The following is a 12,112-nucleotide window of genomic DNA, read 5'->3' as shown; positions in this document are numbered from 1 at the left end:
TTCAGTGAGGGGTCGACTCGAGACCAGCGGCAATTGGATCATTCCAATTCGTGAATGAATCGTTTGGTGTGATTTGCGAACCGATTTAAAAGGTTAATTGAAAATAATCAGTTTGTTCATGAATCAGACACCGCTTCTGCGTCTCGGAGCACGTGATATATTATAAGGAGTAACGATAAGTTTTATGAAATGTAGTGAAGTAAAAAGTACGATCTTATGCTTTGGAATGTAGTTAAGTAAAAGTAAAAGTTACTCAAAATAAAACTACTCCAGTAAAGTACAGATACTTGAAAAATGTACTTAAGTACAGTAACGAAGTAAAACGACTTCGTTACTGTCCACCACTGCTCTCACCCATGGAGTGTTCAAAGCGGCCGTTTGTCAGTTATACACTAGCAAATTGATTTGACGTTACACAGATATTATTACTATTGTTATTCATGAATTTTTTATTAATCATTAATTTTAGTATTTACTGGAACTGAAGTACTGTATTTGTGTCATTCATACTCTGTTTATAGCATTGCAGCTAGTGGAAGGGCTAACCAAAAATGCTGACATTTGAATCTTGAACAGTAAATAATAACAACAACAACAACTATTATTATTATTATTATTATTAACCACATCAATTAATAACCACATTTAATATGAATGTGCGACTTAATGTTATTAGTAAACATTATATAAATATATCCAGGTTTTATATTATTATTATTATTAACACCAATTAATAACCATATGTAATATGCATGTATGACCTAATGCTATTAGTAAACATTACATAAATATATCCAAGATCATCATCATCATCATCCTCATTATTATTATTATTATTATTATTATTATTATTATTAACCACACCAATTAATAACCACATTTAATATGAATGTGCGACCTAAGGTTATGAGTAAACATTATATAAATATATCCAGGTTTTATATTATTATTATTATTATTATTATTATTGACACCAATTAATAACCATATATAATATGCATGTATGACCTAATGCTGTTAGTAAACATTACATAAATATATTCAAGATCATCATCCTCATCATCGTCATTATTATTATTATTATTATCATCAATAGTGATATTATCAATAACTAAACAGTTTGATGTGGTAGCGTGTTTTCTCCTTCAGAGACATGATTTCACAGGCGACATGTGAACTGCAGTTGCAGAACAGCAGAAGCTGTGAGTGTGTGTGTGTGTGACAGCGGTGAAGATTGCTCTGTCACACACCCTTATGTAAGGACTCAGTCATTCTCACACTACGATTGACCTCCCAGCAAGCGCAAGGATCCACGGGTCAATCCCCGTCACTTCTCATCAACTCACATCACATGTGTGATTGTCTTCGCCCACACTTTCAACTAGTTCACCGAACATTTCAGGTCACGGGCTTCCAGAATGACGCAGTTCTCCGAATCAACAAAACAATTAATAACCACATTTAATATGAATGTGCGACCTAAGGTTATGAGTAAACATTATATAAATATATCCAGGTTTTATATTATTATTATTATTGACACCAATTAATAACCATATATAATATGCATGTATGACCTAATGCTGTTAGTAAACATTACATAAATATATCCAAGATCATCATCATCATCATCCTCATTATTATTATTATTATTATCATCAATAGTGATATTATCAATAACTAAACAGTTTGATGTGGTAGCGTGTTTTCTCCTTCAGAGACATGATTTCACAGGCGACATGTGAACTGCAGTTGCAGAACAGCAGAAGCTGTGAGTGTGTGTGTGTGTGACAGCGGTGAAGATTGCTCTGTCACACACCCTTATGTAAGGACTCAGTCATTCTCACACTACGATTGACCTCCCAGCAAGCGCAAGGATCCACGGGTCAATCCCCGTCACTTCTCATCAACTCACATCACATGTGTGATTGTCTTCGCCCACACTTTCAACTAGTTCACCGAACATTTCAGGTCACGGGCTTCCAGAATGACGCAGTTCTCCGAATCAACAAAACAATCCCCACCTGCCCCCTGATCTCCAGCTCATGAATATGAATGAATTAACCCCGGCGGATATTAGCATTGTCTTACGCACCCGCAGTTTGGCGGTGATCTGCTGTTCTGCGTTTCCCCCCTTCATCTCGCTCACATACCCTCACGCGCCGAGGTTTGGGCCTCCCGTTCCTCCCAGCCGCGGGGCGGAAATCTTTGTCAGCCATCTGCATATTGAAAAAGAGAGCTCTGGCTCTTTTAGCGGACACACATACTCAAACGCTGGCGGACACGTATGCACTTTTGCAGCACGTTCCCTCACACAGACATTTGCAGAGCGTATCTGTCTTTCCCTACTTAAACACATGCAGTTTTCCATTTCACACGCCTCGGATGCCGTTCGATGCATGTCGTGAACCCGGTGCGAGAGTTAGCTGGCATGGCGATGAGCGGTCATGCTTAATGTCACAGCTCAGCGAGGATCGGCCAGGAACGTCGGCTCGGGAGAGTGAAATACAGCCCTTGCGGTGAGAAATGCAGTGCAGGCCTGAAAAAGAGCAGTGTTATTATTGTCCGCTTCGGCCGCTCGGTGTGTGAGTTTTGGCCGGCGTTTCTGTTTCTTTATTATTATTATTTTTATTATTATTATTATTAGTAGTAATAATAACATTTATTTTTATACCTATAATATTATTATTAACTCACTCATATTACTATTTTCTCACCTTCATGTCATTCCAAACCTGTATGGTGGTGTTTATCCAATGGAACACAAAAGGTGATTTTTTTGACAGTGTTGGGGAAGCTACTCTGAAACTGTAGCTTGACCAACTACAAGCTACATGTAAATTAAAGTAGTTAAGCTACATTCAAGCTACCCTTCTGAAAAAGTAGCTAGCTACACTACAAGTTACTACCAAAAAGTAGCTAGCTACATCGAAACTACTTTCAATTTTTTATTATTATTTTAATGTTTTTTTTAACATTTAACATTACAAATAACTGAATAATTGTTAATAAAGAATTATAATGAAGTTATATGTAAAAATACGATATTTGGGGTTTAAAACATGCAATCATGATTTCAAAGAGTAGGGTGAATTCAGGTTGATTGTGACACATTTTCCAAGTCATTTCAATTACAAAAAGTGTCCCAATCGTTTAATTTTGTAAACTATCCGATGCACACAATAATAAAATATAGTTAGCCTATATAGTTACATTATCTCAAACTGACTGTCAAAGTGCAAAATTGCTACAAACGTAACATCAATGCAAGAACAAAAGGTTACACTTTACTTGAAGGGGTGTGCATAAGACTGACATGACACCTTCATAATCATGACATGACACCTACATAATCATGACATGACACATGTCATGAATATGAAGGTTTTTTATGCATGTTTATGACAACTGTCATTAAGTGATGTATGCAACTTAAACTGGATACGGAGGAGTCGTAAAATAAGCAGGTTAAACTCACAACACATGCATTATTTACTGACTGTGAATGGAGCCTCTCTGAGACGTCAATCATCAGCTGCACGCGTGAACACTGTGCTTTGCGTGGAATCCCACTGCAACCATCCTTTGCCAAATGATAAGCACACTACTACATCGCAATTTTATTTTCTGTTCGATTAGTGTTCATTACAAAACTGTGGGGGGACAGATTATATTATGATGGTTCATCATTGCAAAATAGACATTTGATAGAGTGCAATAAAGCACGAAAATTAATCCGTTTAAAAAGGCTATTATTCATCCTCCCGTATGTGCATTAAGTCTTCGGTGTAGACCACATTTTAATCTTTGATTTGCATAAATTACAGTTGATTCATGTGAAATATCCACTCCTGTACATCCTTTGCAAAATCATCGATCTCTTGTCAGTGGACAGACTGTAAAGCCGCGAGATGCGTGATATCACAACAGATGGCGGTAATGAACAAATTTAATTTGTGATCTAGTCAGAAGACGCTGCGCTGCTTCAATGCATTAAACACAAAACAGAATGTAGCATTTGGTCGCGCTACACCGCTACTTGCTGGAAAAAGTAGTTAGCTACTGGAAAAGCTACACTGTTTTAAAAGTAGCGGAGCTACTGTCACGCTACTGAAAAATGTAGTTACGTTAGTAGCGTCGCTACTTGTAGCTAGCTACTCCCCAAGACTGATTTTTGAAGATCTTCACGCAGCTGTTTTCCATATATCAATGGTTCATAGTTACCACAACCTTTAAATGACACCAAAAAGCACCATAAAAGTAGCCTATATGACATGTACGCTTCATTCCATTCCATCTAAAACCATATGATAGCTCTGTGTGAGGAACAGGGTGAAATGGAAGTTAAATGTAATTATGCATTGATGGTCTTGCATCAACTGTCGTACTAGCTTACCTGCTCAAGATTCTTCAAAATGTCTAATTTTGTGTTCCAGAGAAGAAAGTCAGATGGGTTTGTAACAACATACCTGTATAAGGGTGAGTAATTTTTTTCTCCCTGCTTCGAAATCACACTTTCAACATGTCCTTTCTTTTTTGTGATGTTTGTAGGAGCGTATTATCGAGCGTCTGAAGGAACAGAGGGATAGAGACGAGAGAGAGAAGAGCGAAGAACTGGAGAGCAACAAGAAAGAGCTGAAAGAGCTGAAAGAGAAAGTCAGCTTACTGCAGGGAGAGCTGTCCGATCGCGAGGTGAGAACTTGATTTTGCATAAAGTAATGAACAAACTAATGCTTTATTAAAGCCAGTATTGTATGAAGTTGATGATTTTCACAATCTACAGTGTTTTTGTAATGATTTTTACCTTGTAGTGACATTGGTAAAAAAAAATTTTATGATTACATAAGATTTATGTTGTAGGAGTGAGTCAAACCATATCTAGGGTCCAAAATCTTGTGTACAGCATCATTTACAGTGTTGATGACCATTACAGGAATAGTTGTGCCAAAATGAGAATTTGCTGAAATTTACTCACCCTCAGGCCATCCATGATGTAGATGAGTTGTTTCTTCATCTGAAAAAATGTTGTGAAACTTATCATTACATCACTTGCTCACCAGTGGATCCTCTGCAGTGAATGGGTGCCGTCAGAATGAGAGTCCAAACAGCTGATAAAAACATCACAATAATCCACAAGTAATCCACATGAATCCAGAAACAGGTTGAAGTTAAACCATCTTAATGATGGATTTGTTTCTTACAAACACACAGCTTTTTGCTTGACAAGACATTAATTGATGGACTGCACTCGTGTGGATTACTTGTGGATTATTGTGATGTGTTTATCAGATGTTTGAACTCTCATTCTGACGGCACCCATTCATTGCAGAGGATTTTAAATTTCTCCAAATCTGTTCAGCTGAAGAAACAAACTCATCTCTATCTTGAATGTTCTGAGGGTGAGTACATTTTAAGCAAATTTTCATTTTTGTGTGAACGATTCCTTTAAACTGCTATATCATCTTGCAAGCATACGCTCAGATTTGTGTAATCTGTTTGCATATTTGTGAACAGAAGTTTGGGTTTGCGGTGTAAATATTGCAGTCATGAATTGTGGCCTGTACGCCCAACTAAAATCCACAACTAATCCTAACACACCTAAACTAAGGACTCTGCTATCAGGAGAACTGTAATTAAATGCTAAACTATTATTTTATGAATCAGCTTGATGTTTCTGTGAAAATCTTTGCACATATTTGCAAAAGATTAGCCTGGATTGTTTCTGGATGATTGTATGATTATATCTTGCATTTGTGAAAGCAAGTCAAGTTACAGGTTTTTGTACTGCACAAACAGACGTTCAGCTGACCAACAAATAGCTCAGAGGTGGGCGTCCAGCCGACATCTTGTGCAATTTTGCATTCATATTGTTAGTTCAGGTGGCGGTTTCGCATTTATAATGCAGTAATCCTCTATAATGTGTCAGGTGTGGATTAAAGAGGTTGAAGCGGATCCCAGGCAGCATTAGGAGCGTCTTCCTTAGATTGCACTATTGGACGAGGTGCTCAGGCTTGATAGAGACGGACTGATTTTGCAGCCGTCCACACAACCCCAGAGGAGCTGTAGTGATGAGAACAGACATGCTGGACCCGCAACACTGTCAGTCCTGCGTGTGTGTGTGTTTGTAGGACAAGAAGATAAATGGCGGATTTTAAATGTGAGGGAACGGCACGTCCCAGAGAGCAACTGCTCATTTCTCTTTCTGTCTTCAACTCTGCACTGTTTTGTCTTTTCTTCTTTTTTTTTGCCTTTTGCCGTCTATCCTTTCGCACTTTCTTGTATTTTGTCTAGCATCTCTCCAATAGCCTTTACGTCAGTATAAACAGAATAGTTGACCCTATAAATGAAAGTTTGGTCATCGTTTACTTACCCTCATGTCAATCCAAACCTGATTTTTATTTTTATTTTATTTTATTTTATTTTATTTTATTTTACACTTTATTTCGATAGTCCACTTTAGACATTCTACTAACTATAAGTAACTTTGTAACTACATGTCAACTACATGTCAACTAATTCTCATTAATTTGCAACTACATGTCTACTAACTCTCAGAGTAGACTGCTAGGGTAGGTTTAGGGTTAGTAGAATAAGAAGAAGTTGACAGTGTTAGAAGATATTAAGCAGACAGTCTACTAATACTCTACTAACTGCTAGTTGACATGTAGTTGCAAAGTTACTTGCTGTTAATAGAATGTCTAAAGTGGACTATCGAAATAAAGTGTTACCTTATTTTATTTTATTTTATTTTTTTATTCAGTCTTGGTATCAATCAAACCAGTTTTGAGAACTGGATCATTGAATTGATTTTTAATGAAAATGATTTCAACCTTCAACTCACTGACTAAATGATCCAGTTTTAATGAATAACAGCTCACTGTAGTTGGAATAACGATTTCAGTTTTGACCTTACGCGGCTTCTGAAGATTTGGAATATAGTGCACAGGTCATATGAACTACTTCAGAACTTTTATGGTTCTTTCATGGTGCTTTTTATGGTTTTGGTCCTTTTTGTAAGGTTTTGGTCTTTTTTGAAGCTTGAAAGCTTCAGTCCCCATTCATTGTAATTGCATGGAAAAGTGACCAGTACAATATTCAGAAATCCTCCATCTGCGTTCCGTGGAAGAACAACAGTAATACGGCTCTGGAACGACATCAGGGTGAGTAAATGATGACCGAATGTTCATTTTTGGTTGAACTATCCCTGTAATGACTGCGTTTGCTTTCCCACAGCACTGTGTCTGTGGCTGTTTTATTATTCAGGTTATTCTTGTTTGCTGTGATCTCCACATTCCTCTCCGCTGTCTGCCTCTAGAACATTGGCGATGCACATCCCCACCACTAAACCCCTTCCTGTCTCAACCCCTTACAGTAGTTAGTTCCTCTCATCTGTATCTTTCTCTTTCCCTTTCTATTTCCGTTTGCCAATAGAAATTCCATATTGTGGGTGAATCTCATGAAATCACGTTTCACACCAAAATTGTAGAGGAAAAAAAAAGAAATTATATTTTGCATAAATAAAATGAAACCTATTTAGAGGATTAAAATAATGACGCAATGCAAAACGACGTTTAAATATTAAATCTTCAATACTCTCATTGATTCTAATTAGTATTTTTATTATTTTTTAAACTGTATTACTAACAGTTACTGTAATACAACGACATATCCAGTACCATTCAAAAGTTTGAGGTCAGTAAGTTTTTGTTTATTATTTATTTTTGGTGTATTTAAAAAAAAAAAAATTATACTTTTATTCAGAAAGGACACATCACATTGCTCAAAAGTCACTTTTATATTGCTACAAAAATCTATTTCAAATAAATTATATTCTTTAAACACACTGCTGGTCATGAAAGTAGGCTTAATTTTATTGTAGTAAAATATAATTTTAAATTCATTTCTGTTAAATTTGGGGTTAAATGTGCCCCAGACATCCTAACAGGTTTTGTGAGATCCACCCATGTCCATTCTCCGCACGTGAAGCTCAGAGCGTCAGTGTCCTGGATATTTGTGTTGGATCACGGCTGCTGTCCTGAGCCGCATGCGGCAGCCTCCCATCGCTCAGCGTCCTGTTATTTCCCTCTCCTTGTTTTTCCTGCATTGTGTTGTTGGTGAACAGTGACCTCTTCGCTCCCAGCTCTTTCGGCCTCCCCTCCCGCGCTCTATTCATAAAGTGTGGAGTCCAGCACATCCCATCATTCCCCTCTCCTGTTTTCTTTACCAACGCGAGAGAACGCGGTGCGGCAGTATGAACATTAAGTGTGTATTTTGGTCCACGGACTCCAGTCGAGTGTGAAATTGTGGGGCTCTCCGGCTGAAAGCGGAAACGGCTGGAAAGGCCTCATGGATGGAGGGCTGCAGTTTTAACAGCGTGTCTGAGACTCTGCTTAAAAAAACAGAGCGCTGATGTACTGCATATGTGCAGAGGCCTGTACATTATAGCACACGATATTTGTGATATTACTGTTGAGATGTAACAGCTACTGTAACTCTAAATCGTTCTCCTGTTTCATGTTTTATCACATTATTCCTCATAAAAGCCTGTGTGCTGTTAAAGGAACAGTTCACCAAGGACTGGAGCTTTCCTCCGTCAAAAGGATTCAAAGGGAACCGTAATAGTATCGTAAAGCGGTCCATATAACTTAAAGCGCTATATTCAAAGCCTTCTGAATCCATATGATTGCTTTGGTTGAGAAATAGACCAAAATTCAAGTTACTATTTTACCTTCCAGTAAGTGAGTCAGTGAGCAGAACTTAAACTGGATCATCGGGTTTATGAATGAATCATTTAGAACTCAATCAAAGGATTCATTGAAAATATTTGACTCTAAAAAATGATTCATTCATACTTACTGTAATGAACTTTTTATGAACCCATAATGGCAGATGTCGAGATTTTCAGTGAATAACAAGGAGCATTTTGGTTTGTTTGTTGTGTGTAATCAATGTATGAGCTTCAGAATGTGTATGAGACACTTTTTTGGTGCATTTCCATTTTTTTATAAACTAGAAAGCTCCAATCTCAATTCAATACGCAGTTACACCAAAGAAAGACAAACATAAAGGTTTGAAACGACTTGAGGGTAAGTAAATGAGTTTTTAGATTTGAGTGAACTGTCTCTTTAAATGTTTTTGTTTCCGAAACCAGGTCCAGTTTATTTGATCCAACCAGTGCAAATCATTTTGATTGCGTGTTTGTATACAAATGTGCGTTTTGAAAAGAAAAAAAAAACTGTCACATGGCAATTTGTCTTGGCTCTTCGTGCTTCCTGATGTTGAAATTGGCTCGAAACTGGCTGGCTGTGGTTCCAATCCGCATATTTACATGTGTTTGTGCTCAGGTTGTTTCAGTGCAATCAGGGACTGTGGCATGACGTTAACAAAGTCTCCTCCTGCTTCTCATTAGCTCCCTCCCCCCCCGCCTGAACCTGATCGTCTAATGAGTGTTGCAAGCAGATTTTGAGATTTCAGGATTTGATTTATTTAAATAGATATGTTACAAATGTTGCCCAGCTAGACTGCTCTCTTGGAACAGGTTTTGGAACAGCTATTTAATGAATTTCATATCTTATGGCTCCTGCACACTGTCCAATCCGCATATTTACATGTGTTTGTGCTCAGGTTGTTTCAGTGCAATCAGGGACTGTGGCATGACGTTAACAAAGTCTCCTCCTGCTTCTCATTAGCTCCCTCCCCCCCCGCCTGAACCTGATCGTCTACATTCAGAGGTAGATTGTTCAATAAGTGCTCTCTGATTTAACCTTAATTTCCCTTGCCCTCAGGCCTCTCTATTGGACCTGAAGGAGCACGCCTCGTCCCTGGCCTCCTCTGGACTGAAGAAGGACTCCAAGCTGAAGAGTCTCGAAATCGCTCTTGAGCAGAAGAGAGAAGAATGCACCAAATTTGAGAGTCAACTCAAGAAGGTGAGCCAGACAATTGGATGGAACTGAAGCATCACAGCTAGCAAACACACAGTCTCGTCATCAGCTAAGCAGCCGAGAACGCCTAACAAGCCATTAGGGTGACTGGCACGCCGTTAGCGCTACATTGACAACACTTAATACAGTGACAGCGAGCTGAATGTTCGCTCAAGTGCACTTTACCTGTGGAGTTTTTCCTCTGTCGAGTGCTATAGAGGGAAGATATTAGCTCTGTTCCAGACCTGAGCGAGACTGTGGTCAACATAGGCTGCTGCCTTCAATGACAGCATCCTAAATTAATCAGAATCTTATACTTGACTCATTTGAAACACTTCAACAGCACAATTATGTTAACAGGCACTCAAATGCAAGTGCGAAAAGATACTTAACAAACATTCATTCCAATAGAGTCTGATCAGAAGACTTTTGATATATAAAGAGGGTGCACTTGCATACTTAGGAATGGGAGAAAGAGCAAATGCAGAATATAGCAGAATAAATCCTGCCTTCTAAATAAAAGGCATGCACTTTTTAATGCCATCTGAGCATAAGAAACATTTATGGGGCCGTCATGTCAGATTTTGTTGCTGATTTGAAATATGTAACTTAATTATGAGTGTTGCAAGCAGATTTTGAGATTTCAGGATTTGATTTATTTAAATAGATATGTTACAAATGTTGCCCAGCTAGACTGCTCTCTTGGAACAGGTTTTGGAACAGAGCTATTTAATGATTCATATCTTATGGCTCCTGCACACTGCAGAGATCTCTGATAGGGCTGGTTGGAACACATAAGATTTGATTTAAGGTTGAGGAAACTTTTTCAGAAATTTTGATCACATTGCACTATGTAAATTCTAGTGTGCAGGTGCGCTTACGCCTCACTTCTGTGACTCGTGTCTTGGAAACTGCTATGTATGTTCCCAATTAGGGCTGCACGATATTGGAAAAAACTGATGTTGTGATATTTAGTTCTCCTGTGATTTATTATTACAATATGAAAAATACAGTTTTTTTTTTAAACTGTTGACTAAAAAAAATTATATATATGTACAGTGTATGTTTGTATGTATAAATATATATATTTATATATACAGTGTATGTATGTATGTATGTATATATATATATATATATGAAAAATACATTTATATTTATTAATTGTCATTATTATTACAGTACAAAAATAATGTCAAAACAACAGTGTTGTAATGTAAAAAATATTAAATAAAATAAATAATTTGGTTTGATTTTATAATACACTGTAAACTTACAATATTACTATTAACTATTAATTACAATATCAATGTATTTTGGCACATTGTCAGCAAATAAGTGTTCACACTGTTTGTTTTTGAGTGAAGCATGGCACTGTTCATGTTTTCCGCTCATGATAGTGCTTTTCAGAGTGGTTTGATTCACAGTAAATGAACTAAGCTGCTTGGAGATGCTAAAAGACATTATGAGCTGCATGCATGTACTGTAAATGAACAGTGCCATGCTTCAGCCATAAACAATATCAGTTTTATTTCGATATATTGAGCATATCGTATTCCCAATCATCTCAAGTCTCTTCTTTTTGTAGCTCATGCTACTTCAAACCACTACAAGTGATGTTCTGACACTGCTTGATACTCCAACCATGTCTGTGACTTCTCTCCTCTTCGCCATCTGTTTTCACACTCTTCTAATTCTGTCTTTTCTCTTGTCTTCTTTCCTCATCCTGCCTCATCGTCTCTTGATTTTTAACCAGATCAAATGTTTCTCACTTTTTGCTTAAAAAATATTTCGTCATCACTCTCTGTGTGTATCACCCAATTCTGTTTTCTTCCCCAACCCCTCTGTGTTTTTCTTAAAATTAGAGAAGCAACATAATATCTGTTTTAACTGAAAGCGCTGCTCCTCTCAGCCACTCGCTGAACAGAGCAGACGCAGAGAAAGAGAGACCGGCGAGTCTCAGAAACTAAATAAGGTTTGGGCAAATCCTAAAGATTTGTCGCTAGGCGCTTTTTATATATATAAAAAAATAAATCTAAATCTAGCGACAAATCACTAAGTTGGCAACACTGTTAAAGCATCTCCATTTCTCCAACTACAGGCTAGGCCACGGGTCAAACAGAATGAATTTGCGTTAACGTGTTATTAACGCTTTCATTTTGACAGCTCTAATATATATATATATATATATATTT

General features: G+C 37.5%; 1 protein-coding gene across 10 annotated transcripts in view; it reads left to right on the top strand.

Annotated features, from left to right (window-relative positions):
• The window catches only part of LOC107725987 (ELKS/Rab6-interacting/CAST family member 1-like), a 213,824-nt gene that overhangs the window by 52,972 nt on the left and 148,740 nt on the right, over window positions 1-12,112 (top strand). For all 10 annotated transcript variants that reach the window (XM_016535429.1, XM_016535428.1, XM_016535432.1 and 7 more), the window contains 2 exons: window positions 4,552-4,692; window positions 9,786-9,926. In XM_016535429.1, the coding sequence (XP_016390915.1) occupies window positions 4,552-4,692; window positions 9,786-9,926 (282 nt within the window). The remainder of the gene's footprint in view (window positions 1-4,551; window positions 4,693-9,785; window positions 9,927-12,112) is intronic.

Source organism: Sinocyclocheilus rhinocerous, unplaced genomic scaffold, assembly GCF_001515625.1.
Source record: "Sinocyclocheilus rhinocerous isolate Xijiao unplaced genomic scaffold, SAMN03320098_v1.1 scaffold395, whole genome shotgun sequence".
In the NCBI taxonomy this organism is placed as follows: Eukaryota; Metazoa; Chordata; class Actinopteri; order Cypriniformes; family Cyprinidae; genus Sinocyclocheilus; species Sinocyclocheilus rhinocerous.
This window is presented reverse-complemented; position numbering and strand designations above follow the sequence as displayed.